The 23,518-nt window shown below is 44.9% G+C and overlaps 2 protein-coding genes across 2 annotated transcripts; one reads left to right on the forward strand and one right to left on the reverse strand.

Moving 5' to 3' along the window:
• Positions 1 to 426: 426 nt before the first annotated feature.
• LOC117840364 (uncharacterized) lies at positions 427 to 3,380 on the reverse strand. The gene is made up of 2 exons (XM_034720872.2): positions 3,194 to 3,380; positions 427 to 3,078 (listed from the first exon to the last, which is right to left on the reverse strand). Exon 2 carries the CDS (start codon positions 3,044 to 3,046, stop codon positions 644 to 646), a length of 2,403 nt encoding a protein of 800 aa, XP_034576763.1. The 5' UTR covers positions 3,047 to 3,078; positions 3,194 to 3,380; the 3' UTR covers positions 427 to 643.
• A 13,868-nt stretch (positions 3,381 to 17,248) lies between these two features.
• Positions 17,249 to 19,869, forward strand: LOC117836584 (cyclin-D5-1). The gene is made up of 5 exons (XM_034716043.2): positions 17,249 to 17,890; positions 17,977 to 18,063; positions 18,165 to 18,480; positions 18,587 to 18,720; positions 18,833 to 19,869. Exons 1-5 carry the CDS (start codon positions 17,615 to 17,617, stop codon positions 19,040 to 19,042), a joined length of 1,023 nt encoding a protein of 340 aa, XP_034571934.1. The 5' UTR covers positions 17,249 to 17,614; the 3' UTR covers positions 19,043 to 19,869.
• The last annotated feature ends 3,649 nt before the right edge of the window (positions 19,870 to 23,518 follow it).

Raw genomic sequence — 23,518 nt, forward strand, 5'->3', positions numbered from 1 at the left:
AGAGGGTGTTAGGGTTTTGCTAGAGGCGCTGAGGTGGGCCGAGCCTTGAAAAAGAAGCGCGTGGCTTTTGGAAACAAGCGCGGAACTTGGAAAAAAAAAGCCCGACGCACGAACCTGAAAAAATTGACGCCACCGCATTATTTTCGTGGCGGGATATCAATTTTCATGAGAGTTTGGAATAACTTTGTTTTTGTGGCGGTTCATAAAGCACCTTCACGAAAATAATGGATTTTCATGAGGGTATGTTCGTACCTCCCAGGAATATATGTTTTCATGGCGGTTTGTGTGTAGCCTTCGCGAAAAAGACAATTTTCATGAGGGTTTATTCATACCTCTCACGAAAATCCTGAACCCTCACGGAATCTCCATTATGTGGTAGTGTATACATTTTCCAGTCCATTGTAGGCAGCATATTATTTTATATTTATTCCTTTAAAGTTCGTTTGCTGTCAAATTAAAGCCCGTGGCACAAACAAATACTCGACAAATGATTGGCATCATTATATTCTTTATTTTTTTTACAAATAGTAATGCATTGACATGATGCTCACACAAACGAAAGCCATCACAGCACAACACGCACGCGCGCGCGCACGGGATTTCTGACATTGCCGAACGAACCGCGAAGATCTTATTGTTGACATTACGCTGGATACAGCGTAGCATACGTGGTAGTCCGTGCCCTTCGTTTCCTGGCCCTCTCAGATAACATAGACGCTGGGCTCGGAGGCGCTGGTTTCGGTTCATCAGGCCGTGCACGTGGAGGCTCTGGTTTCGGTTCAGGCTGTGGAGGTAGTTCAGACCATGTTGTATACGATGGGAGATCATCTGGAGCTGGTTCAAGCCAAAGCCCTGGTGTATGTAGTGCTGGAGGTGGAATCGGACGCGGACACGGAGTTGGATAGTCTGCCTTCTTTTTCTCCTCTTCCTCTTTCTTCTTCGTCCTTTCCTCTTCACCCCTTTTGGGGATATAAGTAGTCCTGTCACTTGTTTGATCGTTAGTTTCCCCAATGCGAAACAGGCCAGCGTGCTGCACCATAATCCACACGATGGTGGTGAGCTCACCGCCGCGGCTGAGTTGCTTGGCGTGGGATTCCCTGCTGCACCGTGTGCTCGCGTACATGAGCTTATCCACCCACACGTCGAAGACGAGCTCCAGCAGTTGATGCATGTGCTCGTCGTGAAACTTCAGCAGCTCCATGCCAACTTCGATTCCGTCCAGCATAAGCAGGTTCTTGCCATCGCGCTCGCGCCGGCTCCGGCCTTGGTTCTCAAGCGATTCCTCGTGCAGGGCCATGGCAAGCTTCTCTCTCCTGGCTCCAAAGCTGCGGCCATTGCTCTCAGCCTCGCATGTCTTCTTCCATTCTTGGCCCAAAGCTCTGAAGGTATCCTCGAACAGGCTTCGGAGCACGAGGCCCGGTAGCATGTGTGGACGCGCAGCTACCAGGAACATCAGGTACTCCGACAGCACCTCGATCGCCTTCACAAGGGGTCCTGTGGTGAGCGGCTGGTCAGTGCAGTACAGGAAGATGCAGGTGCCAATGTGCCATACGAGGACGTCCTCCTGGAACTCACGCCCGAAGTTCAGCTTGAGCTCCAGGTCCTTGAGTTTGCTTTTGTCCGGGAATTTCCTGACAGCCACGTGACCCCAGCGTGTCGTGATATCCACCATGTCGTAGGCATCCTCCGGGTGAGTTTGGTAGTCCTTGGACAGCGGCAACCTTTGCTTTATCCGTTGGAACAGCATCTCCTTGACATCTTCTTTCTGGCACCCGAATAAGGAGGTCAAGAACTTGTGGCTGCTCGTCGAAGGTACCCGATCCGAACCATCAGCACGACGAGTGCACTCCTGCAGCAAGTTGTAGCGCCCAGTGACGCCCGACCACCTCCTGTAGCTGGCTGGATCCTTGCCAAAGACTAGCCAGCACGGATCCAGAGACGCCAGGATGCGATGGAGCCGGCGCCACCTTCCACTGCAAACAACTTCGTGCTGAAGCCAAAGCAACTCCGGTGGCTGAGCTGTCAGGAACGAGTAGGTCCAGCTGGAGCCCAGTGCCCTCACCAGCCATAGCACATCCAGGAGGAAGGCAGTGGCCAGCATGATGTAGGTGAAGCGGACGTCGGCCGGCTCCAGGCCATGCTCCGGGTAGGCCCAGGTCCAGAACAGGGAGGCGGCGGCGGCGGTGGCGACCGGCGAGATGAGGCGGAGCAGATAGCCTTTCCAGGTGTGGACCACGGCCGCCTTGGTGTAGAGGATGTCGTACATGAGGGAGAGCTCCATCTCCACCACCTTGAAGATGCCCTTCCACTCCAAGGAGAAGATCTTGACGCTGGTAGCATAGCCACCGCCGGAAGAGTCGTCGTCGGCCGGCATGTGGACGGAAGAGTCGAACATGGCGCGCTTGCAGAAATGGAACAGCTTGTGAGCATACAGCAGGGCTTGCTCGTTATCGACTCCTCTTCCGCTTGAGGATACAAAAAGGTCCATGTGAGACGACGACATGCCTTCGCTCGAGCTCCGCATGTTGCCTAATTTGCCTTGGTACAATGCGCACGCCTTCTCGGCGTACTTGGCAAGAGCCAGCAGAGCCATGACGACGGAGGCCGCCAGCAGAGCCCTGCTGCCTCCGAGGTATATGTAATTGTACAAGGTAAAGAAGACTCCGACGAGCTGCGCGCAGATCTCGTAACATTTGCGCTCTGAGAGCTGGTTGTCCTCGAGGGCATAGGCGGTGATGTTGTCCGGGCCGCCCAGGTGCAGCAGGAGGAACGGCGCCCAGAACGCGATCAGCTGCTGCTGCCGTGACGGCGACGCTGCGTCATCGTCTGTGCCGGAGAGGGACAGGTCGCCCAGGGCGTACGTCGCTGTAATCTCTGCAGTCTGGTAGGCCAGCCACAGAACGCCGCGCTGCCAGCGGGATGTGCCGTGCCGGCGGCTTCTGGCGAAGACGACGAGGAGGACATGGGCCGAGAAGCTGAGGTAGCAAGTGATCCGGAGCCCCCATGTGGTCCAGAACTCTGACACCCGACTCAGCGATGGGGCCATTGCTGCCGATCTCGACCTCGTACATCAGCTAGCTGCACACAGCAAAAATGAGAGCATTCATACGTCTCTCCTGACGATCGACAACACCTTCGTGCAAATTTGACAAGTAATCATAAGTAAGAGGAAACAAGTTGTTAGAATGCGTACCAGCAGGCTGGTCAGCCGATGCGAGTACTACCATCCATTATTCATGCTCGTATATGGAACTGCACCATTCCTTTCGTTGCAGATGTGAAGAAACAATGTCCTGGTGGGCGTGGCTGGGTTTACCTTTCCTTTCATGTCCTTGGGTAGGTTTACTAGGCTTTATGCTCGAGTAGCACAAGGCTAGCTACCTGAGTACATGCTGCTAGTACTCACCAACTAGCAACCACTAGGAACCAATGGTTTTCTTTTTTTCATTTTCGAATAGGTAAAGTATGCTAGCGGTCTATAAAACTTGTTCCGAGGTATCAGCTAACTTCTTAAACTATAAATTTGCATATTAGTTCTCTAAACTTGCTACATGGTTCACTTCGACGTCCAAACCTCTCTAATCAGTATTGATTTGCTTGCATATCCAATGCCACCAAGTTTTCCAACTAATCATTAGAATTATTCAGTTTTTCACCCATTTTAACGGTCATTTTTGCTTAATAACTACTACCTCCATCCCAAATTGTAGGTCATCGTTTTGATATTTTAAGGTTCATATATAGTTTTCTATGCACATAGATATACGCTATGTAAGGTACATAGTAAAAGATGTAAATTTAAAAAAGTCAAAATGGCCTAACAGTTTGAAATCGTAGGGAGTAGATAAAGTGTGATTTGATGTGTCTCCAAAACTACATATTGTTATTTGTATTGCATTGCGTATGAAAATAAAGTTTAGGTCACAACGACAGCGTGTAGTAAATAGAAGCCCGCTAAGAAAATGGAGATGGCGCCAAATGACATCGAGAGCCCATTATCCCTTCTGCTAGCTTTGTAGCTTTAGTGCAGGTCCACATGGCCACTTCGTTGATTGCTCCAGTATTTATCGGTTCAGATTCCTTTTGCTGCTCTGAGTACTTTGTTTAATAATACAGCTTAGTTAAGTATTGTTTCTATCCCCACCTCTCACTAGGTTTTGCCTCGTTTAAATTAAGATTATCAACCACGCATAAAAATAAATAAATTAAGAAACAGTTGGCAGCCACTACATTTTGGACTTTTCTAGGTACATATATTTTGTTATGTATCTAAACAACCTTATATTTATTTATGTGCATAACAAAATGTATGTATCTAAAAAATCAAAATGACATAAATTTTGAAACGATAGAGTACAACATAGGAGAACCTAAGCCACCCACTACCGAGTGATTGGTGGCCTTTTTTACATATTATGGATCAATGAGTAGAGGTAGCCTAACGAATCGATTTAAGGTTAGCACTAGTTGGTAACATGCACTCACATGCTCACTTTGATGTGTTTTTTGTTTTCATTCCAAGTCTCGGGGCAAGAAACATTTTGGAGGTCGTCTTTAAGAAGATTTATAGGAAAAAAATTCACCAATAAAAATGCTATGATATGGATGCATGCGTGGTAAAATGCATGGGCCAGTCCAGGAAAAAAAACGACGGCCTATAAAAAAAGCTGATGTGTACTGCAGAGGAGCGGAGGACCCTCTCCTAGAGGCTTCTTGCATGTGTATGGCACTACTTTCCTTTCATCTGTGCAAGACGAGAAGTATCTTTCCGCTTTTGTTACACTAGCATAATGCCCTTTCCAAACCTGAATCCCGCTTTCAGCTTCTGCATGCCCAGTGATTGATCGCGCTCGCCACAAAAAAATAGATACAGAGGGTTACATGCATAAAACCGTCCGCATCACCTATCACGATGGAAAAATACATATATAATAATCATATATGCATACATGTATACCAAAGTTGTTATACGATCGATGGGTATAATTTACTAAAAAATGAAGTGACATTGTTTCTGAAACCAAAGTCGTTACCAAGGAGATGGGCCGTAACAATATATACAGACATCGGCCTGTATTGCACCGGGCCGAATCCTCCTCCTCGTGAGCATTGACTAATCAAAGCCCAAAGGGTTTACCGAGCCGGGATCACAAACATAATCTTCCGTGCTGGCACGTCATACTGTCACGCCCAGCGCTTTCAAAATGATTGGCTCCAGGTACTCGTTCTATCTTTCAGGTTGCACTACGGTTCTTTCTGAAACCTATCTGCTGCATCATTTTCCCTGCGACTACGGCATAGGGATGTCACTAGGTCGATCCAAAAACTCATCTAAACAAACAAATATGGGTTTCAAAGAAAGCAAAATAAACAAATTTCAGGAATAGACTTCAAGCCTTTTTAATCTCAGTTTTTCTGAAAACCTTGTTTTAAGTGCTTTATGCTGTAATGGTGGTCTAAGTGCTGCTTCTTGTTTATTTCTGTGCCTGTAAACATTCACTTGTGAATGGTTGAGGCAGGATGTTTTATCCTTAATTAAAAAAAAAAGACAATGGCCCAGAACTACCCGTCCCGTCCCGTCCGGTAGAGCTAGGCACGATGGACTGCAACTGCATCGTGTTCACGATGAAGTTTCCGTATGACAAAGCACCTGAAGCTCACACACATGGACAGATAATTCCCATACATGTCGGCATGTCGCCACAAAAGCTTCCTTTGGTCAGTGGCACCTCCTGCACTGCACAATTGCCCTCCATTCCATCGTGTAACGAGCTGAATCCATCGTTGCGTTTCAGTTAAACGGAGTCCACATGAAATCGGGATCCAGTTTCTCAAAACCGACACTTAGTATAGCTAGGCGACGAGGAGGCTGTCAGCCGCCGCATCAATCCCATAGGCCGCTTCCATTTGCTACAACTCCTGTCCATGTCAGAGATACACTTTGTTGCCTGTCCTGTCCTGAAATAACCTCATCATCATGCTCTTTCTGTCAGTCCATTTGCAGCTCGACCATGCCCACCATATAAATTTTATACCGGGTGTTTAGGTGGTAGGCGTGCCGATCTTTGTCGCCCATTTGATATCCCACATGCCCTCTGAATCCCAGCGATAACGCGCGCATGCGTAGATGCAAACAGAAGACCACGGCATATTCAGGTATTCTTATCGTTTCAGTCTCTGGCAAAAGCTGGCAGACGATGAGGTCCCCCCCGATCCATCCCCCCAGAATAGTAGGTCGATCTCCACTCGGTTCAAACTGAAACTGAGCAGATTTAGAAGCGGTGGTCCATGCTGTTCTTGCAGTTAAGAACGTAGACAGCCGATTAATCGCGAATCGCCCCGGCAGAGGCGATTAACTAGCTTATCGCGAGAGCGAGACGGCGTCGATCCATTGGTTAGTTGAGGCTCTCTGACATTTTTCTTTCTTTGCTTCTGTTTCTTTCTGGTGCGCTAGCTACCTTCCGCCTGGCTCTTGGTGCTCGCGGATGGCTGCCTGCCGCGATGTGGGAGCAATGGCCCATGGGTATTGTCGGACGCTGATTGCAACCCAAAAGCTGTTATTTTTTTTTCCTTCTTCTGATCAAATACTCATAAGGAAATGATCGAGCTCCTGTCTGTGTTTCATCATGTCAAGTTTCAGTACGGGTGCTCCTTCAGTTCGCTTGCTTCTGCGGCCGGCCGCTCATCAACCCCGTGCCGGGTCAGTTCAGTCAAACGCTGGGGGGGAACCACTTGCGTTTGTGCATCGCGATTGCAGGTTTGCAGTGAGAGATTTAATAAACACCCACGGATGCGTATTAATTAAGCACCAACCTTGTACCCAAGAACTCAGTTTTCATCCGTCCTCCGCCACCGCTCCTCCAATTATCTCTTGGAACTCCTACCGCCACCGCCCTGCTAACACATTTCTATCGGTATCCAAATCCTTTTCAGTGTCCATTCCTCACACCACCATATGGGTCGTCATGCCTCCCTAACCTTCCATTTATCCCTTACGTATATGGTGACCCAGCAAAGAACCTTACCATCTAGTTTGTTCTATGATGAATGAACCTTACCTCCTATTGATATTTAGAAATCAAGCCCTCTACTAACTTATTCCTAACAAGCTTGTCATTGTAGGTTTGGGCTTCAAAATATCTTCTCCAAAAGTTTATCGTGCAATAATACTGGGAAAGGGACTGGACTAGAAAAAACTCGGTGCCAGTGCTATTTTAATATTGGTGATTGTGGTGGCTGTGGAGACAAAGCTTGCTCCAGTGCCAGCGCGCCACCTCTGCTTGCCGTCTCAGCTGATGCCCCAGTGTCGCCGTGCCATTGGAGCTCGGCGGCTCCGGGCCTGGTGAATGAAATGAAATTTAGTGACACAGACACGAAACGACCAAACATAGAATTCATTTAATTCAGCGTTTAGCCTGTTTGCTTGTGTGGAAACATGAATTCAAAAGCGAAACAATTGGTCAAAAAAAATATGATCCAAGATGTCACTACCGTTTATACCAGATCTAGCCATTGAGATGGTTGCCAATGTCGGCAATTTCAGTGACCATCTTTACATTAAAAATTCAAGTTCAATACAAAAGGATGAGGGATCATTTTTTCTTTTTGGTACGTGAGGTTTTACGGAATTTCTTGTAAAATATGTTCATGGGAATTCTATACCATTTTTCCATTTTCTTACAATTCTTAGTTTAGATCTTTTTAAAAATTATCAGTTCAAACTTTAATAAAATGGTAAATAACTATCAGCATGGACATTCGTTTTAAATTTAACTAGTCGAGACAATATTTTTTCGGTTGGGAAAAAGATTCCATCGGAAGTGCATTGTTGCTTTCAGGCTTGAGAGCATCAGCTTTTGGAGACATTTGGGAGAAATAAAAGTACCTCCAATAACCTGCTATCTGTGTTAGAAAAGTTACCCCCGCATGATGATGTTAGCCCTAGAGAGAAAAAAAGGACAAATACAAGTAGCATATCACTAGGAGAGGAAACAAAAGTTACACGGCTGAAAAACGGTGTGCATATATTATGGATTTTTTGTTTGTTTTCTAGTAAGGCTGGGTCCAATACCGGCAGTACTGGAAATCCAAAATAACATGGTTTCAGACGGTCAAGTCTTAGTTTAGACTAGGGTGCCTCCCAAGTTCCAAGTACAATTTTAATTGTTTATTTGGTAAAGCTGCTTTTCTGAAATTCTGCATTAGGTTTTGCCATCTGATTTGAATTGAAGCCTAAGTGCAACCAAGTCTGCATTCCTGAACTTTTTCTTCAGCAATTTAATTTGTAGTGCAAGATGTAGTGGTCAGGCATCATTCTAAAGAGTGAGGGAGCGAACTGAGCGTAGCTCAGCTAGTAAGGTTTTTTGTGGTAGAACCTGCCCATCAGAGTTACCAATGCGATTCTTTCAATAGTAGCAGGGGCAGAGCCAGGTTTTGAGCATAGGGGGGTTGTTTAAGCCGACAACAATAAATCATATATGATGAAATATATATACAACGAGAGTGTAGATAATAACCAAAAAATATTTATTCTACAATACAAAAGAAGGCCAAAAATCAGAATATGGGAACAAAATTTAATTACACATTGGTGCCTAACCTCCACCGGTCAATCTAATTCTAGGATAAAAAAGAATCACGGTAATAATAAAGACAAAGGACATGAAATGAGAAGATAAAAGGAAGAATAATCCTAAATAAAATAAATATCGTTGAGATAAATGCGGAGGGAGAATAAAAAGCATAGCTAGTAAATTGTTAGAGATTATCTAGCTAATGGAGGAGGTATTGTGGGGGCACCAGATGTTGGGGGTGCCAGCCCCCCTCAGCCCCCCTCCCTCCACTACTGAATGGTAGGTGACGTGTCCGTCGACAGCGAGGCACCAGTGGTGTCTTCATCAATCTCGAGGATTTGCCAACTCAATGTTTCGGAGGTGCTCATAGGGGTAGGATTACGCGCATGTGTTTGTAGTGGTGAGTGTGTGTACGTGTATATGAGTGTCTGCGTTTGTACTATATGATTCATAAAAAAAAAGGCATATGGTGTTGTCACAGGAAAACCGAAATACGAACCTACATCTATAAGTTCCACTAGGCGCAACTCAAACCCTATGCTTCGATCCAGTCGTAGTGCAATGTGCAGCACGGTATAAGATCATACGCTTTTTTAGCGAGCTAGAGCGTCTATTTGTATCCAACAATTGCAAATCCATTGTATGCTGAATAACCCTAAACCTTGATGTAAAAGAAAAGAAAAGAAAGTGGTGGCTTCAATGTTGGGAAACAAGGGGGTGGATGGCATGCCCACCAACTACTCCCAGTCGCAGGAATGAAAGCTGTGTACAAGCCAAAACGAACTTGATTCGACGGCTCCCTGATCCTTGCAGACAGAGCCAGGGCCAGTCAATTTCCTGTGCGTACTTCAACAATGAACACGGAGGATCTGATTGAAACCCGGGGGGAGACTTGGGAGGCTTGTGCAGCTAGCGCCGCCCCGGCAACCTTCACCTTTTGGCCCGGTCGTCGGTCGGTCACAGTGGACCGACGTGACCGCTCACTCTCGAGTCATCAGTCGAGGTTGCTTGGCCACTGAACTCACCTAGAATTTCTGCTCTCCCCGCGGCCAACCTTTAAATGCATCGTCAAGCTCGGGTTCTCCGTTCTGTGCCGTCTCAAGTTATTAGACCCCAATCTAATCGATGGATCGATCTTGATCTGCACTCTCAACTTCCATGATGCACGGTTGACTTGGATCAGGTGTCACTTGTCAGAGGCGAATCGCGCGTCAGATGGAATTGTTTTCACATCCGCTCACGGACACGGAAGCTTTGAACTCCCCGCGCGCGCCTCAGGATCCAGGCCCCCGGTTGTCCGTTTGCCCGAATCAGCGTGGTCACCTCACCCCCGGCATAAACTACAACACAAGGTTAGGTATATGGATAGGTACCTACAGAAAAGATTGATCGGAATGCAAATGCAACCGTGGTCCCTGTGCCTGTTTGCATCCGTCTCATTGTGTATATTCAACTAAGGACCTGTTTAGTTCCCACATGCTAAAGTTTAGCACCTGTCACGTCGGATATTTAATACTAATTAGGAGTATTAAACATAGGCTAATTACAAAACTAATTGCACAGATGGAATCTAATTCGCGAGATGAAACTATTAAAGCTAATTCATCCATCATTAGCAAATGGTTACTGTAGCACCACATTATCAAATCATGGACTAATTAGGCTTAATAGATTCATCTCGCGAATTAGCCTAGGGGTCTTGCAATTAGTTTAATAATTAGCTAATGTTTAGTCCTCCTAATTAGCATCCGAACATCCGATGTGACACGGCTAAAGTTTAGCACCATATATCCAAACATCTCCTAATGTTGTTGTCACGCAGTATGTACAGAAAATAGCCACTGTTCCTGCACACTTCGTATATCCCATATATGTATATACGCATGCTTGCTGCCCCGGCTAGCCTGATGTTGGAGATCCATCGCTACAGTATCTGGCCGATCTTCTACTACGTACGCTTCAATCTTTTTGTCGGGGATAGATCCCAGTACCTGAAAGGAAGGAAGGAAGAAAAAGAATTCCTCTAATGTTACTAGGACTCATACCATGTAATCCTACTAGAACTCCTCCTTGTAACCGACTAGTAATCCCACCCCTTGAAGTATATAAAGGAGAGCAGAGGTCCCTAGATCGATAGGTGAAGACCTCATAGAACCACAACAGAGGACCAAATCCTCAACACTAAACAACACCCAAGCGCAAGATGCAATATACAACATCCCAAATAGGATATAGGGTATTACGCATGATCTTTCTTCGCAGGATCTTTTGGCTTGCGAGACCTAATTTTTGCAGCAGACGGTTAGCTTCGACTTGTAATATCCTACTCGGTACTCACCATTTTTATCGTTAGATTGTGTTAAGAAGCAGTCTCCCTTTCCCTGGTTATCTAAAGGCGCAACTAAACAGTAAGAGTTCCACCTGAAGGGAACACTTCTCTACGATCAGATGGTTCTCTATGATCGCCAGACTCGGCATAGACAAGAACTATTGAAGAGGTTTCTCCTATAAAGTCCCTAGCATAGAGACTCATACCAAGCAATCAAACCGGCGGACACAGGGATATTAAAAAGAAACTACTTCATTAAAACAATAAAAAACAATCAAGCTTACATATGGTTTTTCCTTTTGGAAACCCCAAACACTAGGTAAAGAAACGAGAAAATACCTTACAGGCGCTTATGATACACTTGATGAGCTAATTTACAGGTGGTATTCTAGTATTAGGGTGGCACAGAGAGTATGCGAGGCTTTCTGGTGGTTGTGGTCTGCGAACTTCTTCGATGCCTTCGTTCTGCACTGTGTCGACTCCTTTTATAGCGAAGCGAGGAGCACGGCCTCCTCCTTTGATCCTTATCTTTGAATTATGGGCTTAACTGAGACTTGTATGGAGCTGTTGAATTCTTTGCATATTCTAATATTGCACTGCGCATGGACTCAAGCCTTTGATGGCACAAGTTCCTGAGACAGCACAAAATTCTTCAGCAGCGTTCTTGGCTTCTCCTGCTTCAGCGGCATTCGTTGCTTCTTTGCCAGGAAGAGATATTCATGCAGTGACTATTTCTGATGATTCATTATTGCCTGGAACAGTATAAAATTTTTTACAGGGTGCAGATATTCTGCGTTGAGTCATGAAAATATGAAGTTTTTCCTCACTCGTTTTGAAAAGTTCACATCACTCGTTTTTCCTTTCGCCACAACTTCTCCCTATGGGAAAGAAGTTATGAAAAGTTGAGTCATGAAAATTTGTGAAACGATTTGGTGGTGTAAAATAATTTTTTATCAAGGACATATTGTGGAAACTTGAGCGGGTTGTGTGATGTATGCAAGGAGGACAAAAACTAAATTTTAAAGGAAAAAATGAGAAAACTACTGGCCCGTCAATGTAACAGAATAAACAAGAATTTTAGCCTGAATCGTAGCTCTCAAGATATTGAATTTCCTCTACCCATCAAAGAGCTAGGAATGTAGTCGTATATCGATGAAGATAAGGTACCATATTTCAGTCAGAATATAATGTCTTATCTAAATAAGAAACTTACATAATTCTTTGTCATGGAGTATTAATGCAAAAACATTGATTACTACTGTTATCAGTACATTATTCATTAGGAAAACAGCCTTTAGAATTGCTAAACTATGAAAATGGATAAGCTCAACACTCATTCACACCATGCATAGTGTCACACGCTATATACGCTATATATATCTTCCAAAATCAAGGTGAATCCAAACAGGCCATAACACCATTGCACGTATGGTGATCTGAAAGGTATCATCACAACTATACTAGAATCACTTAATGCTTTATGTGTACTATGTATATAAAGCTAGCACATAGGAGTTTTTAAAGTTTTACTGCACATGTGCTTGTATGAATCTGTTTGAGAACGGATTGACGAGTAAAGGCCTGCTTGGCTCCCACGTGATAAAGTTTAGCACCTATCACATCAGATGTTTGATACTAATTAGGAGTATTAAACATAGGCTAATTACAAAACTAATTGCACAGATGGAGTCTAATTCGCAAGATGAATCTATTAAGTCTAATTAGTCCATGATTTGACAATATGGTGCTACAATAACCATTTGCTAATGATGGATTAATTAGCCTTAATAGATTCATCTCGTGAAATAGCCTAGGGTTCTGCAATTAGTTTTATAATTAGCTCATGTTTAATCTTATTATTACTAATTGGAGGCTCCTTTTGAAGCCTTCAGGTGAAGCCACCTAGGATTCCTAGGTGGACACTCTAAAAAGAGAGAGAAATCCTAGAAATTCTCAGCAAAACATCTGACCATCGATCGATAGATTCAAATCATCATAGACATTGGATCTATTATGTTTTCTAAAGAATTACCCACCAATACCATTATAAAAATAGCCTAAAGTAACCCCCTAAATGTATATATAAATTACCCACCTCTGCCATATATAAAATAAACTAAAGTAACCCCTAATATTAATCCAAATTACCCACTTATGCCATTATAAATAATATTTAAAATGACCCCCCTAATTTGCAACTGAATTGCCTACCACCGTTACTTAAAAAACTTAAAGTAATCCCTTAAATTTGCATCTATATTACCCACACATGTCATTATTAAAATAACCTTAGTTAAAAATATACAACAATATATAATTCTAAATCATCTATATCTTTCACTATTGGTATACGATATAATAATTAAGGTCTATACGCATGATGTGTGTCACCATTTATAAGGATATAAAGTAATGAGAATATAGATTTATATGCTAAAATTTATCTCAAACTTAGGTTCATTAAACAAATTCAAGCGCATACCTGCGATGCAAAGTGAAAAGTTAAAGATTATATATGTGGATGAGAATATTATAGAGTAATTACTAACTAAAATCTATCACAATTGGATGAAGATATTAAGTATATATCTACATAAGTATTGTGTTCGAATATTTTACAAACAAGAGGTAGCTTATAGTAATAGTTTTGTATTTTTTTCCATTTGAGACTCCGCATTAGTTCCCACGAGACAATCTAGAAAAAAGAGACAAATTCTCATAAAAATTAAAAACATCAAACACCAATCCTATAAACTCTAATAATCATAGCCATTGATCTATTATATTTTCTAAAAAGTTACCCACCACTGTCATTGTGAAAATATTCAAAAATGAGATCTAAACCTATATCTAAATTATCAAGCTCAGCTATTATAAAAAATAATCTAAAGTAACCTCATAATCTTCATCCAATTTACTAATATACATCATTATAAAGCATAAGTTAAAATATTATTCTAAAACTTTATCTATGTTACCCACGTGTGTCGTTATTAAAATAACCTAAAATAAACACCTAAATATTAATCTAATTATCTTCATGTGCATCATACCAAAATGTTAAAAAGTAAACTAATATATAATTCTAAACTATCTATTTATGTCATTGTTAATATAAAAGTATTAAGTTAAAGTATATACACATGATGAGTGCCACCATTTAGACCATTTATACATGTATGTGAGGAATCGATGAAAAATATTGATTTGTAGGCTAAACATAATGTGTGGAGGATTGGAGGTGTGATACAAAATGAAAAAAGTACGAATATGGATGAAAACGTGCATAGAGTAATTATTAATTAAAAATCAATCACAACTGGACAAAGGTAAGTACATATCTATATAAGTATTATGTTGAAGTATTGAAAAATAAGAGAGTAGTAAGTAAATAATTTTGATTATTAGTTACAAGTTTAATTTCTAAATAATTTCAAATACAATAGCTTCTAAAAAATATTAGCCCATGTGGAAGCACGGGTTGATGGACTAGTTTTCCTAATCAGCATCCGAACATCCGATGTAACACGTGCTAAAATTTAGCACCTGGTATCTAAACACCCCTACGCTGCCACCGCTGCCCATACCTTTGGTCTCAGCAGTCACGTGGCATGAGCCTAGGAAGCTATAGAGAGCTGTACTGGATCTAGGCTGATTATTTCCTACTGACAGTGTATAGAGACACGAGTTATTGGCGATGCAGGACGGCATCGGGCGATTAATTCCTGGATTTCCCTGGATTAATTATGTAGACTTGATGCATCTGGACCAGTAGTGTAGCTGCTTGCTGGATCTGAAACTCACACGGCCCTCCTCTGGTAGGAGTACTTGCTGTGGGGTTAATTCGTGGTGATTAAGATCGTATTTCTGTCACCAGATCCTCATTGATACCCGAAAATTTTGACCCATCTCTCCAGACGCAAATGAAGACTCGAGGTCACTATTAGTTTTAGTTTATCAGATCAGCTTGACCTCTAGCCTGTAGAGCATTGGGAAATTAGAAAGGATCAGGGATTGCATTTCATATTAATAGCTTAACCTGCCATCACTTGTTATTCTGTGCTTGGCATTTATATAATATGACACTTAACTTATGGTTGGTCATGCATTCAAAATTGTGAACTGATCTTAATCTTAACTCGTGCAGCCAATGGTGTAGGAGATGGGCATATAAATCGATCCGTTGACGCGCTCTAGTTCAGCTTAATTAAATAATTCTTCAAATTGAGTATCTCGGATTAAAAATATTATATCATTAAGTTTAACTACATAGATCCATGGATATCACTTTGGAGTGGGGTGGGTGTCTTCTGCTACACATATGTTGTTCTCTGTTGCCCGCGGTTAGAATTAATCTATCAATTATCTAGTCTAACCTTGCACAATTCCATAGCATCATTAGAGCATGTTCGGAACAGAACCTCGCAGTTTAATTATTAGCCCTGTAAGAAATAGGGAAAAAAGGATCCTTGGTAGGGCTTTGTATTCTTTGTGTCAGCTGTATAAATACTTGTATATAACTCATACTTTGCATGCAAATGAAAGCGTGTAAAAATAATGGAACTAGGTCTATTTTATCACTCTCAACTATCTAAGAATAATTGTCCAATTTTACACTATCCTTATAAAAAGCAACTAATTGCACTCTCTTATAACCTTAGCCTCATATATCTCATGGATGAGGTTTTTTAAGTTTTTCCCATTACGCGCCGACTTCGCTCAACAGATGTAAAATTCTCCGGTGGCAAGAAAAACATCCACTAAATTATTTGTAGATCTTTGCCACTTCTCCTCTAGCATCTTTGAACCTTTCAAAATCCTAATCTCTCTTGCACACGCACATTGGCGCTAAACCTGACCACGGAGAATTTGAGTGTACAACTGCAATGAGGCAATCTAGTTGAACGATGCACATCCCCAAGCACGAGGGCACGCGTGACAACATCGTAAGGTAAGTGAAGCAAGGACACATGACAAGGGCTCATGAGGTTACCTGCAATTAATTTGGCAGATCTAATGGCGTTATGATTTAACGGTTGGCATTAGGGAGCTCAGTGAAATGGGGAGAGAGGAGAGGTAAGAGCAGATCAAGTGTGCGTGTGAGAAAAAAAAAAGATCTTTGCACATTGGAGTGTTGGAGCTGACCTAAGTAGTTCGAACTGCAAGTTTCATGAGACGGGTGGATTTCCAAATGTGATGTTAGCGATGTCAACAACAAATTGGACATGCGTTACACCAGCAATATTTGGACACGTGGAGTGATGTATCAACCAAATCATGGTCTTCCCGCTCAAGTGGTGTTATGTTTCTGAGTTGAAAAGAACAGTGATTCGGACTAGTAGAAAAGGACACAGATGGTTTTATTCCGAAATACCTCTCCCACCAGAAAAACAATTGAATAGGATCTTGATAAGAATATGGGTACCAATTATTCATTGTTTATATATAAAAAATCAGCCTAAGTCAGTTTTCTAAGCTTTGGCCATCAAAATTTAAAATTTAATATAGATTGACATCACATTTTAGCGCAATGGTGTTAAAAGGCCCGTCATATTTTTTTCATAATATATAACCATTTATATCTCTTATAATTAGAGTTAAGTGCTTGAACTTGTACTGATGTGTCACTTAGGTCCCTGTACTCTTAAATTGAACATCTAGCTTCGTAAATTTGGCTTCAAGTGTCATCTATACTCTTGTCATTATACTTTCAAAATGCAGATCTGACCCCTAAACATTTGTACTCATGTCATTATACATTCTATTTCTGGTCGAAATGTCATAATACTAAGATATTGTACTCATGTCCCAATAGGCCTATATTCATTATTAGAGTTAGTAGCGTTATACTACCTTTTCTCTGAATTAGTTGAATTAGTAGTACTATCCAGTACTAAGTGGGACTAAAACAAATGATTTGCACCTAATCCAAACTTACTCCTGCCGTTCCAAATTCTAAGTCATCTTGAAGAGTCAAATCATTTTATGTTTGACCAAAATTATAAAGAGGATCATAAAGATTTATGGCATCAAATAGATATACTATTCATATATTTAATGAAGAAACTAAAGATGCTTATTTGGTTTCATGAATGTTAATATTTTATTGTATAAATTTAGTCAAACTCGAAATAATTTGTTTTTAAAAAAATTAGAATTACTTGTAATTTGGAACGGAACGGAGGGAGTAGTTTCTGAGAGCTGGCATCCCCGTGGTTCTGCGAGCTGTGCACATCATTGGACTCGCCGGTGCTACGATTCCAAGTACCTCGAAGTCAGAGGTGGGCAGAAGCGGACATGCCACCGCCCGGTCAAGCCCGGTGATTGGAGCTCGGAACTTCGAGCCCCCATCGGTTAGTCAAGCCAGCTCGCCTGCACTGACTACACTACACCACCCTCACGACATGAATTCAGTCGAAGCGTAACCGATACTACATCTTGACCAACAAGCGCCTCGAGGTCATTGACAAAAGAAAAAAAAGAAGGAATTTTTCGAGCCATTAGACGAGTGAAGTGGAGAGTGAGACGCTTAAATAGAGGGTGCTCAGCTCAAGCGGTAGCCACCTTGCTCGGCTTCCCCCCCTCCTCTTCCAGCTCCGGCGTTCGGGATCAGGCCGGCCTGTGACGCTGATGGTTCTTTAACAAGCTCATCCAACAATCGCCAGATTCCGGCGTGACAAGAAAGAGGAGTGGTGGAAACAGTGGATCGATAATGGGGGAAGCAGAGGAGGGCTGCTCCTTCTCCCTCATGTGCCTGGAGGACGGCGCCGACCTCGACGGCGGCTTCGCCGACGGCGCCGATGACGGGAAGCTACTCCTGCTGTCCAGCGGCGCCGAGGGGGAAGACGACGAGGAGTACATGGACCACCTCGTGTCCAAGGAGAGCAGCTTCTGCTGCTCGCCTTCCGCGTCCTCGCCGTCGCCGATGGCCTCTTCCGAGGATTGGTTCCGGTGCGCGCGCCGGGACACCGTCAAGTGGATCCTTGAGGTGAATGATCAAGCACAAGCTTTCCATCCCTCACCTACCTCCATTTCTTTCTCTCTCTTGACCGCCGCCGGCCGCCGCCATTGCAGACCCGGGCTTGCTTCGGCTTCTCCCACCGCACGGCGTACCTGGCCGTCACCTACTTCGACCGCTTCTGCCTCCACCGATGCTTCGACGTAACTACCAATCGCATCATCATCCATCGATCGATCGCGATCTCCTCTGCTTTCGGGACGGACCGTGACGTGATTGACGTGGCGATTGCGCGTGCGTGCAGAGGTCGGTGATGCCGTGGGCGGCGCGTCTGCTGGCGGTGGCGTGCGTGTCACTGGCGGCGAAGATGGAGGAGTACCGCGCGCCGGCGCTGCCGGAGTTCCGCGCCGACGACGATGAGTACGAGTTCAGCTGCGTCTCCATCCGGCGCATGGAGCTCCTGGTGCTGTCCACGCTGGGGTGGCGCATGGGCGGCGTCACCCCCTTCGACTACCTCCCCTGCCTCTCCTCCAGGCTACGCCGAGGCAACGGCGGCGCCGGCGCCGGCGCCGTTATCGTCGCCGCCAAGGCCGCCGCACTCATCTTCTCCACCGCCGAAGGTTAGCTAGCTAATTACCGGCAACCGTGTCCATGGATTTCCGTTTTGGATGATGTCCCGGAATGACTCTGAGAAAGCAATCGGTCCGTGCTCTGTTTTTTCTGCAGCTGCGAGCGTGCTCGACTACCGGCCGTCCACGGTGGCCGTCGCCGCCATTCTGGCGGCGACCCATGGCGCCATGACAAAGGAGGCGCTGGAGTCCAAGATCAGCAGCCTCTCTCCATCCTGCCTGCTCGACAAGGTCAGTGCATGACCATCACTCGCTCGTAATTACTCTGTTTCATCCGACAAGTCTCCACGATCACACATCGTTTGTGCAACCAACTCAATGATCTTTTTCTCCCGGTGATCAGGACGACGTGTACGCGTGCCACAGCCTGATGCTGCTAAGCTCGAGCTCGAACTCGTCGGCGGCGACGAGCACGACGGCCAAGAGGCCGCCGCCATCCACCAGCGCCGACTCGGTCGGCGCCGGCAGCACGTACGAGTCCTCCTCGTTCGCGGCCGCGGCTAGCAGCAATAAGAGGGCGAGGCTGCTGGAGCTGCCGGCCGTCGGCCGGTGAGGAACACCGCCGGGACCGGACTGGACGCGCGCGTTTTTGTCAGTCGTCCTACGCTTGCCGGAGCTCCGATCGCACGCAGCTAATCTTAATCTTCTTAGTGGGGTTTTTTTTTTCCTTAATTTCGCTTGATTTTTTCTAGTTCTTTGATCGCCGCCCGGCGCTGCCAAATAATCGGTGATCGGCAGCGCCGCCGTGTTGTAGTGGAGATGGAGGGCTTGGTTTGGTTTGGTTCTTGTGTGAGATTGAGATCGCACGCGAGGCGAGACTAGAGAGAGGATGAAAAAAAAGACAAAAAAGACAAAAAAAAAAAGGGAGAAGAGAGTGGCGATGGCTGAGTTCGAGCTTTTCCTGAGGAGAGGAGAGCTCAAGAAAACTCACTCGAATGTGTTCACACATAAAGCAGCAGCAGGAGGAGCACTGGAGCAGCGCAAGGCGGTGAGACTTCTGCTGCTGCAGAGCTGCACGTTGCCTTCCGGCTTCCACTTCCCTCCGGATCGGGGAAGCCGCAGCGCGCGGTAGGCCCGCCCGCCATTCCACTCCACTGGGACTGGGGCACTGGCTCATCGTCATCGATCTCCATGGCCGGTCGCAATGACATGTTGCTGCTGCAGCAGCATTGCAAGCGAGCGCCATGGCCCATGCCTGCCGAAAGCGGACGTGTACGCGAGATGGTGACCGAGAGGGTGGTTCCTCGCAGAGCTGTACTGCCCCTTGAGCACGTGAGATTCTTTCTCCTGCTCTTTGGAGCAAGTTGTTGTAATTGTAAACCCTACATGATGGTCTTGTGAGAAATTGAGATGCATGGTGGATGAGGATTCACTGATTCAGAGTGCGTTTCCTGTATCTGTATGTGCGATCTGCGTGTGTGTGTGTGTGTCTGGTCACCGACCTCTGCATCTGGGGTCTGACTGAGCTAGGTTGATCGTGCTGCAGCCTGCAGAGATATTTGGGTTGCCAGTGGCCAGTGCCGTCAAGTTTAGAACTCAGGACCTTTCTCCTTTCTCGCTTCCTTTGGTTGGCGGCCAGTATCCAATGTGGCTTTTTCTTCTGCGACCTGGGTCTGCCATGTTCGGTGATGCTACTGTTACATGCGAGGGAGCCGCACTGCAATCTTGATATGAACAGTGGAACGCCGGCGCTTTTCCATGTACTTTCGGCGTCCATGCGACCATGCGGGGTTGCCCGATTGGGGACACGGCGCCCGCTCCCGTGGGGGAGACGCACCGCGCGGAGGATGCAGTACTGTTCGGTTCGATCATCGGGCGGGTAACAACTAACAACCTCGTGGGATAACGGATGTTAAACTAAAGTGTTCCTTCTATTATGACGTCTAGGACAAATAAATTAGATTATTTTTAAACTAATGTACTTGTTTTAAACATTATATATTTTAAAATAAACGATAATGAACGCTATCTTGTAACCCCTGTTTGTACGGCGTTGATCAGTCAGCTGGCGGAATATGAACCAATGACGGTAATCATGTCCGAGAAAAAAAAAGCACCATTCGTAGCATCAAGTTAGATAAATTAGTTGACATATATATAGTTATCAAATAAACTAATTATTTCATATGGCCTTACAGGCTATTCAATAGCATAGGAGGAGATACTTGGACATTTAGTGCCAAGTGGTAGGAATTAAAAAAATATGACAAAATTTTCTTCTAGAAACTACTATTATGTAGCTTCTTACTCTGTAACGATGGATTTGCCGTGCCTTCATATTGCATAGTCACAGTGGTGGATAATTCTATGACGAATGTTTCTGTTTTGTTTTAGAATTTTAAGATGCATCATGGATTAACATGCAGGCTAGTAATAGCAGGATTTTAGCACTTATATCTCTTAAAAATACAGCCTGCACGTGAGAGCACAGGTTGACGACTACGTTTATCTAACACCCATCATTTCCGTCGCATGTTACGTGTAAGACTGATACGTTGTTTTTACCTCCATATATCGATATAGTTGTCCATATATCCATATAGTTGGCTCTAAATTTTTGCCTAGCAAGAGTATAACATGTAACTCCTCATTTACCACCGATGCAATCGAAAAAGCATTGTGAGATACTAAGCCACAACCTAAAGGGAAGGTTAAGCAATACATACTTCTTTGGTTGTGGTCGTAGCAAACCTGCCCAAACCAGACAACGCTCAAGCAGTGGCGGAGGCAAGATCAAAACGAAGAGGGTTTGCTTCTTCTTCCTCCTCCATCTCCATCCCTCTTTCAATTTTTTTTCCTTTTCCTCTCTCCTCCTCTTCCTTTGCTTTCAATAGAGTGGGGCTACATCCCCCTAACCCACTAGATCCACCCCTGCTCCCAGACGTTCGATTTCTGGCGCTGGGGCTGCATCGAGCTGCCTATCTCGGCAGCTCTCCAGGCTCATACCAAACGGACCCCACCTGCATCATACATACTGTAGTCGGGCCTCTATCCTCTACGGCTCTACGACACGACGTTGTCACATTTTGTCTCTACCTCAACGTACGAGCACACCATGCTGCTACATGCATGTTTTTTTTGGGGTGCGCATCACGTGGATGCCAAAAGAAGGGTGCACGCACATACAGTTGTATACTGTGATCCAGCCAAACCCTCACTCACTTCCACTGGTGCTGGTGCGCGCGCACATGACCCCAGTTCCCAATTTTTGAATGCGAAATGATAAGTGCATCTCTGTCCTCGGCGTGCAAATGTGAATCGATCTCCCGATCGAAAGAATCAAGAGAGATGCAAGCGTACAGCACAGCTGGGGGTCAAAAGCCTGAAGCCTCAACTGAAAGCCTGAGCAACGCATGGGCTTGCTCGCATTCGCATCAACAGCAGCAGGGTATGGCCCTGTGCGTCGAGCACGCTCTCTGCGTGCACACCGCGCGAGCTGCTGTGGCAAGGGATTTCTTTCTGGTCCGGAAGGGCAAGGAAGCCTATAAACAAACAAACGCCATCGTGCACGGTGGATGCAGTGGCCTGGCGCGGTCAAAGAATCATTGTTTGCTCGATTTGACTATTCTTCTTTCTTCTCCTTTTAGTCTCTGCAGCCTGCATCAGCCTGCAGGGAAACTGTGAGTGACGATCGCCGCGTGGCTGTCGATCGAAAGCTGCGACGGAGATCCGTGCAACAATGCCTACTCGAGGCTCCGACGGAACGGATTTGCCGGCCGGCCATACCTCGGGGCCGATCGTTATCCACCTCCTCCTCCATTGACTGGTGGTGCATTGCTCGTGCAGGATGAGCAATGCGTGGTAGCTAGTCAACCACGCGATCGATGGGGATCGGCTCCGCGCGGGACGGTACGGGATGTACTTGAGGTCATGGCAGTGGCAGCAGCTCGGTAGCTCCTGCTGCATTCACGCACCCTGCACTTGATCGTACGTGTCATCTCTATCCATCACTTGCCATCGGCCTCTACACCACTGGAAGACGCACAGCAACAGAGATCGATCATCGATGGTGCTTGCAAGCTTCGTCGTCAGTTTGAGTGTTTGACCATCTGCTGATGTGCTATGCTACCTTGGGTCTCTGCAGCAGGTATAGCAGGTGACCGCGTGGTTCGAGGATCAGCGAACGCCGTGGACGAAAGGGCTCATCAGAATCTGTGGCGTTGGATTCTGCGGTTCTGCTGCCAGCGGCACGCCATACAGGGATGACGGAAGGACCGACACTCCACTGACCACAGTGACCAGGCTGCATGGACGACTGCCCGGCATTCAATTGAACACTTGTTTCACTGTTCGCGCAAAGCTAGCAGACCGCGGGTAATGGGAGACCGAGACCAAACAGACAGTCGCCGTACAACACATATATCGACTAAATAAAGCGCTGTTTTTGCTCATTGGGTGCCAGGGAAAGGAGGAGGTGATTAACAGACCAGCCAAAGAAGAAGATGATTAATAGAATATGTTGGATGTGCAGCAACAGTTACCTATATGCAACTTTGAAGAGAGGATAAGGAGCTTTCTCGTGTTAGGTATAACTCGATTCTAATTGTTCGGAGGAATTTCTGGATTCGATTTCGTCCATAAGAAAAAATTAGCGGTCTCATAGGTCATCTCATGCAGTATCACGTAGGATTTTTGACAATGTGGAGGAGAAAGAGTGAGGAGAGAGAAAGATGTCGTTGTTTCATGAAACAACCACCACATAAGCTAAATTGTAGAATTACGAGACAACTCAACGACCATGGTATGAGTTATTGCCATGTAACTTATAATATTTCTTTTTTTATATGTATAAATTAATGAATTATATAGCTCTATCAGACAACTTATAAGATAACCCATTGTACGGGTTGCCTATTGAATCGTCTCAAAATTATATGTCAATGCATAAGAATGGCTACTAGACGATACCAATGTACTTCATTTCTTTCTTTCTTTTTTTTAAAGGACCTTACTGTCAGCCAGTCATAAACTGTCCACTGGACCCTTCGGGCCGCGGTTCAGCTCATTACGAGGGCCCACCAGATCCATG

This window comes from Setaria viridis, chromosome 9, assembly GCF_005286985.2.
Source record: "Setaria viridis chromosome 9, Setaria_viridis_v4.0, whole genome shotgun sequence".
Lineage (NCBI taxonomy): Eukaryota > Viridiplantae > Streptophyta > Magnoliopsida > Poales > Poaceae > Setaria > Setaria viridis.